At 57.1% G+C, this 7,315-nt stretch overlaps 1 protein-coding gene across 1 annotated transcript in view; it reads left to right on the top strand.

Moving 5' to 3' along the window:
- Nucleotides 1-3,202, top strand: part of LOC118389608 (R3H domain-containing protein 2) — a 126,355-nt gene extending 123,153 nt beyond the window's left edge. The window contains 2 exon segments of the mRNA XM_052528625.1: nucleotides 1,860-2,778; nucleotides 2,883-3,202. Coding sequence (XP_052384585.1) covers nucleotides 1,860-2,227 — 368 coding nt within the window. The 3' untranslated portion in view covers nucleotides 2,228-2,778; nucleotides 2,883-3,202.
- The last annotated feature ends 4,113 nt before the right edge of the window (nucleotides 3,203-7,315 follow it).

Genomic DNA, 7,315 nt, shown 5'->3' with positions numbered 1-7,315 from the left:
CATACCACACACACACACATACCTCACATACCTCACACACACACATACCTCACACACACATACCTCACACACTCATACCACACACACACATACCACACACACACATACCTCTCACACACACATACCTCTCACACACACATACCTCACACACACATACCTCACACACATACCACACACACACACATACCTCACATACCTCACACACACACATACCTCACATACCTCACACACACACATACCTCACACACACATACCTCACACACTCATACACACACATACCACACACACACATACCTCACATACCTCACACACACACATACCTCACATACCTCACACACACACATACCACACACACACATACCTCTCACACACACACACGTCACACACACATACCTCACACACACATACCACACACACACACATACCACACACACACACACACATACCTCACATACCACACACACACACATACCTCACACACACACATACCTCACACACACATACCTCACACACTCATACCACACACACACATACCACACACACATACCTCACACACATACCTCACACACACATACCTCACACACATACCTCACACACACATACCTCACACACATACCACACATACCACACACACACAAATGCCACACACACATACCACACACACACACACATACCACACACACACACTTACCCCACACACACACACACACACACATACCACACACACATACCACACATACCACACATACCACACACACATACCACACATACCTCACACACATACATACCTCACACACACACATACCTCACACACACATGCCTCACACCGACATAACTCACACACATACCACACACACACACACACACATACCTCACACATACCACACACACACACATACCACACACACACACACATACCACACACACACACACACACATACCTCACACACACACATACCTCACACACACACATACCTCACACACACACACATACCTCACACACACATACCTCACACACACATACCACACACACACACATACCTCTCACACACGCATACCTCACACACACATACCTCACACACACACACATACCTCACATACCTCACACACACACATACCCACACACACACATACCTCACACACACACATACCTCACACACACATACCACACACACACATACCACACACACACATACCTCTCACACACACACATACCTCACACACACATACCACACACACACACACACACACACATACCTCACACACACTTACCTCACACACACATACCTGACACACATACCACACACACACACACACACACACACACATAAACACACACACACACACATAAACACACACACACACACACACACACACACACACACACACACACACACACACACACACACACACACACACACACACACACACACACACACCACACACACATACCTCACACACACATACCTCACACACACACATACCTCTCACACACACATACCTCACACACATACCACACACACACACACACACATACCTCACACACACATTCCACACACACACATTCCACACACACACATACCTCTCACACACACATACCACACACACATACCTCACACACACATTCCACACACACACATACCTCACACACACACATACCTCACACACACACATACCTCACACACAAATACAAATGCTTGATCTTTATTTGTCCTTTATTATACCAGGCAGGTCAATTAATAATACACTTTTATTGACAATGACTGACTGGAATAGGTCTGAATGTATTCATTCAGTTGTTGTATGGAATATATTATATATATTAGTGTCTTGTCTGACCTCTGTCTTCCTGTCTCCAGTGGTGAGTCGGGTGCTGGAGGTGACAGATCTCCCAGAGGGCATCAGTCGCCCTGAGGCTGAGAAGCTCTTCAACCAGCTGTCCATGTGCGGTGCGAAGATCCAGTGGCTCAAGGACCCGGTGGCGGGGGGCCGTGGAGGCTACGGTGGCCCAGGAGGGCATCGTGGTCCTGGGATGGGGCCTGGAGGGGGGAAGGGCGACGGCAGCGACCCGGCTCACCTCTACACGGTGGTGGCTGTGTTCCCTTCCACCATGGCTGCACAGAGTGCTTCCTTCAAACTCAACAACAGTGGGGCGAGCCTCTTCAAACTGAGGGCCGCCAAAAAGAACTATGACCTAAGAGTCCTGGAGAGGGCCAGCTCCCAGTGAAGAGGAAGAGGAGGGGGAGAGGGCCAGCTCCCAGTGAAGAGGAAGAGTCCTGGAGAGGGCCAGCTCCCAGTGAAAAGGAAGAGTCCTGGAGAGGGCCAGCTCCCAGTGAAAAGGAAGAGGAGAGGAGAGGGCCAGCTCCCAGTGAAAAGGAAGAGTCCTGGAGAGGGCCAGCTCCCAGTGAAGAGGAAGAGTCCTGGAGAGGGCCAGCTCCCAGTGAAGAGGAAGTGTCCTGGAGAGGGCCAGCTCCCAGTGAAGAGGAAGAGTCCTGGAGAGGGCCAGCTCCCAGTGAAGAGGAAGAGTCCTGGAGAGGGCCAGCTCCCAGTGAAAAGGAAGAGTCCTGGAGAGGGCCAGCTCCCAGTGAAGAGGAAGAGGAGGGGGAGAGGGCCAGCTCCCAGTGAAGAGAAAGAGTCCTGGAGAGGGCCAGCTCCCAGTGAAAAGGAAGCGTCCGAGAGATGGCCAGCTCCCAGTGAAAAGGAAGAGTCCTGGAGAGGGCCAGCTCCCAGTGAAAAGGAAGAGTCCTGGAGAGGGCCAGCTCCCAGTGAAAAGGAAGAGTCCTGGAGAGGGCCAGCTCCCAGTGAAGAGGAAGAGGAAGGGAGAGGGCCAGCTCCCAGTGAAGAGGAGGGGGAGAGGGCCAGCTCCCAGTGAAGAGGAAGAGGAGGGGGAGAGGGCCAGCTCCCAGTGAAGAGGAAGAGGAGGGGGAGAGGGCCAGCTCCCAGTGAAAAGGAAGAGTCCTGGAGAGGGCCAGCTCCCAGTGAAAAGGAAGAGTCCTGGAGAGGGCCAGCTCCCAGTGAAAAGGAAGAGTCCTGGAGAGGGCCAGCTCCCAGTGAAGAGGAAGAGGAGAGGAGAGGGCCAGCTCCCAGTGAAAAGGAAGAGTCCTGGAGAGGGCCAGCTCCCAGTGCAAAGGAAGCGGAGGGGAGAGGGCCAGCTCCCAGTGAAGAGGAAGAGGAGGGGGAGAGGGCCAGCTCCCAGTGAAGAGGAAGAGGAGGGGGAGAGGGCCAGCTCCCAGTGAAAAGGAAGAGTCCTGGAGAGGGCCAGCTCCCAGTGAAAAGGAAGAGTCCTGGAGAGGGCCAGCTCCCAGTGAAAAGGAAGAGGAGAGGAGAGGGCCAGCTCCCAGTGAAAAGGAAGAGGAGAGGAGAGGGCCAGCTCCCAGTGAAAAGGAAGAGTCCTGGAGAGGGCCAGCTCCCAGTGAAGAGGAAGAGGAGAGGAGAGGGCCAGCTCCCAGTGAAAAGGAAGAGTCCTGGAGAGGGCCAGCTCCCAGTGAAAAGGAAGAGGAGGGGAGAGGGCCAGCTCCCAGTGAAAAGGAAGAGGAGAGGAGAGAGCCAGCTCCCAGTGAAAAGGAAGAGGAGAGGAGAGGGCCAGCTCCCAGTGAAAAGGAAGAGGAGAGGAGAGAGCCAGCTCCCAGTGAAAAGGAAGAGGAGAGGAGAGGGCCAGCTCCCAGTGAAAAGGAAGAGTCCTGGAGAGGGCCAGCTCCCAGTGAAAAGGAAGAGGAGGGGAGAGGGCCAGCTCCCAGTGAAAAGGAAGAGTCATGGAGAGGGTCAGCTCCCAGTGAAAAGGAAGAGGAGGGGAGAGGGCCAGCTCCCAGTGAAGAGGAAGAGGAGGGGAGAGGGCCAGCTCCCAGTGAAGAGGAAGAGGAGGGGAGAGGGCCAGCTCCCAGTGAAGAGGAAGAGGAGGGGAGAGGGCCAGCTCTCAGTGAAGAGGAAGAGGAGGGGAGAGGGCCAGCTCCCAGTGAAAAGGAAGAGGAGGGGAGAGGGCCAGCTCCCAGTGAAGAGGAAGAGGAGGGGGAGAGGGCCAGCTCCCAGTGAAAAGGAAGAGGAGGGGAGAGGGCCAGCTCCCAGTAAAGAGGAAGAGGAGGGGCAGAGGGCCAGCTCCCAGTGAAGAGAAAGAGGAGGGGAGAGGGTCAGCTCCCAGTGAAGAGGAAGAGGAGGGGAGAGGGCCAGCTCTCAGTGAAGAGGAAGAGGAGGGGAGAGGGCCAGCTCCCAGTGAAAAGGAAGAGGAGGGGAGAGGGCCAGCTCCCAGTGAAGAGGAAGAGGGGGACTGGGAGAGGGCCAGCTCTCAGTGAAAAGGAAGAGGAGGGGAGAGGGCCAGCTCCCAGTGAAGAGGAAGAGGGGAGAGGGCCAGCTCCCAGTGAAGGGGAAGAGGGGAGAGGGCCAGCTCCCTGTGAAGGGGAAGAGGAGGGGAGAGGGCCAGCTCCCAGTGAAAAGGAAGAGGAGGGGAGACGGACAGCTCCCAGTGAAGAGGAAGAGGAGGGGAGAGGGCCAGCTCCCAGTGAAAAGGAAGAGGAGGGGAGAGGGCCAGCTCCCAGTGAAAAGGAAGAGTCCTGGAGAGGGCCAGCTCCCAGTGAAGAGGAAGAGGAGGGGAGAGGGCCAGCTCTCAGTGAAGAGGAAGAGGAGGGGAGAGGGCCAGCTCCCAGTGAAAAGGAAGAGTCATGGAGAGGGTCAGCTCCCAGTGAAAAGGAAGAGGAGGGGAGAGGGCCAGCTCCCAGTGAAGAGGAAGAGGAGGGGGAGAGGGCCAGCTCCCAGTGAAGGGGAAGAGGAGGGAGAGGGCCAGCTCCCAGTGAAAAGGAAGAGTCCTGGAGAGGGCCAGCTCCCAGTGAAAAGGAAGAGGAGGGGAGAGGGCCAGCTCCCAGTGAAAAGGAAGAGGAGAGGAGAGAGCCAGCTCCCAGTGAAAAGGAAGAGGAGAGGAGAGGGCCAGCTCCCAGTGAAAAGGAAGAGGAGAGGAGAGAGCCAGCTCCCAGTGAAAAGGAAGAGGAGGGGAGAGGGCCAGCTCCCAGTGAAGAGGAAGAGGAGAGGAGAGGGCCAGCTCCCAGTGAAAAGGAAGAGTCCTGGAGAGGGCCAGCTCCCAGTGAAAAGGAAGAGGAGGGGAGAGGGCCAGCTCCCAGTGAAAAGGAAGAGGAGAGGAGAGAGCCAGCTCCCAGTGAAAAGGAAGAGGAGAGGAGAGGGCCAGCTCCCAGTGAAAAGGAAGAGGAGAGGAGAGAGCCAGCTCCCAGTGAAAAGGAAGAGGAGAGGAGAGGGCCAGCTCCCAGTGAAAAGGAAGAGTCCTGGAGAGGGCCAGCTCCCAGTGAAAAGGAAGAGGAGGGGAGAGGGCCAGCTCCCAGTGAAAAGGAAGAGTCATGGAGAGGGTCAGCTCCCAGTGAAAAGGAAGAGGGGAGAGGGCCAGCTCCCAGTGAAGAGGAAGAGGAGGGGGAGAGGGCCAGCTCCCAGTGAAGAGGAAGAGGAGGGGAGAGGGCCAGCTCCCAGTGAAGAGGAAGAGGAGGGGAGAGGGCCAGCTCTCAGTGAAGAGGAAGAGGAGGGGAGAGGGCCAGCTCCCAGTGAAAAGGAAGAGGAGGGGAGAGGGCCAGCTCCCAGTGAAGAGGAAGAGGAGGGGGAGAGGGCCAGCTCCCAGTGAAAAGGAAGAGGAGGGGAGAGGGCCAGCTCCCAGTGAAAAGGAAGAGGGGAGAGGGCCAGCTCCCTGTGAAGAGGAAGAGGAGGGGGAGAGGACCAGCTCCCAGTGAAAAGGAAGAGTCCTGGAGAGGGCCAGCTCCCAGTGAAAAGGAAGAGGAGGGGAGAGGGCCAGCTCCCAGTGAAGAGGAAGAGGAGGGGCAGAGGGCCAGCTCCCAGTGAAGAGAAAGAGGAGGGGAGAGGGTCAGCTCCCAGTGAAGAGGAAGAGGAGGGGAGAGGGCCAGCTCTCAGTGAAGAGGAAGAGGAGGGGAGAGGGCCAGCTCCCAGTGAAAAGGAAGAGGAGGGGAGAGGGCCAGCTCCCAGTGAAGAGGAAGAGGGGGACTGGGAGAGGGCCAGCTCTCAGTGAAAAGGAAGAGGAGGGAGAGGGCCAGCTCCCAGTGAAGAGGAAGAGGGGAGAGGGCCAGCTCCCAGTGAAGGGGAAGAGGGGAGAGGGCCAGCTCCCTGTGAAGGGGAAGAGGAGGGGGAGAGGGCCAGCTCCCAGTGAAAAGGAAGAGGAGGGGAGACGGACAGCTCCCAGTGAAGAGGAAGAGGAGGGGGAGAGGGCCAGCTCCCAGTGAAAAGGAAGAGGAGGGGAGAGGGCCAGCTCCCAGTGAAAAGGAAGAGTCCTGGAGAGGGCCAGCTCCCAGTGAAGAGGAAGAGGAGGGAGAGGGCCAGCTCTCAGTGAAGAGGAAGAGGAGGGGAGAGGGCCAGCTCCCAGTGAAAAGGAAGAGTCATGGAGAGGGTCAGCTCCCAGTGAAAAGGAAGAGGAGGGGAGAGGGCCAGCTCCCAGTGAAGAGGAAGAGGAGGGGAGAGGGCCAGCTCCCAGTGAAGGGGAAGAGGAGGGGAGAGGGCCAGCTCCCAGTGAAGAGGAAGAGGAGGGGAGAGGGCCAGCTCTCAGTGAAGAGGAAGAGGAGGGGAGAGGGCCAGCTCCCAGTGAAAAGGAAGAGGGGAGAGGGCCAGCTCCCAGTGAAGAGGAAGAGGAGGGGGAGAGGGCCAGCTCCCAGTGAAAAGGAAGAGGAGGGGAGAGGGCCAGCTCCCAGTGAAAAGGAAGAGGGGAGAGGGCCAGCTCCCTGTGAAGAGGAAGAGGAGGGGAGAGGACCAGCTCCCAGTGAAAAGGAAGAGTCCTGGAGAGGGCCAGCTCCCAGTGAAAAGGAAGAGGAGGGGAGAGGGCCAGCTCCCAGTGAAGAGGAAGAGGAGGGGCAGAGGGCCAGCAGCTCCCAGTGAAGAGAAAGAGGAGGGGAGAGGGTCAGCTCCCAGTGAAGAGGAAGAGGAGGGGAGAGGGCCAGCTCTCAGTGAAGAGGAAGAGGAGGGGAGAGGGCCAGCTCCCAGTGAAAAGGAAGAGGAGGGGAGAGGGCCAGCTCCCAGTGAAGAGGAAGAGGGGGACTGGGAGAGGGCCAGCTCTCAGTGAAAAGGAAGAGGAGGGGAGAGGGCCAGCTCCCAGTGAAGAGGAAGAGGGGAGAGGGCCAGCTCCCAGTGAAGAGGAAGAGGGGAGAGGGCCAGCTCCCTGTGAAGGGGAAGAGGAGGGGGAGAGGGCCAGCTCCCAGTGAAAAGGAAGAGGAGGGGAGACGGACAGCTCCCAGTGAAGAGGAAGAGGAGGGGGAGAGGGCCAGCTCCCAGTGAAAAGGAAGAGGAGGGGAGAGGGCCAGCTCCCAGTGAAAAGGAAGAGTCCTGG

This window comes from Oncorhynchus keta, chromosome 10, assembly GCF_023373465.1.
Source record: "Oncorhynchus keta strain PuntledgeMale-10-30-2019 chromosome 10, Oket_V2, whole genome shotgun sequence".
NCBI lineage: Eukaryota > Metazoa > Chordata > Actinopteri > Salmoniformes > Salmonidae > Oncorhynchus > Oncorhynchus keta.
The sequence above is the reverse complement of the archived record's forward strand: the minus strand, read 5'-3'. Positions and strand labels throughout refer to the sequence as shown.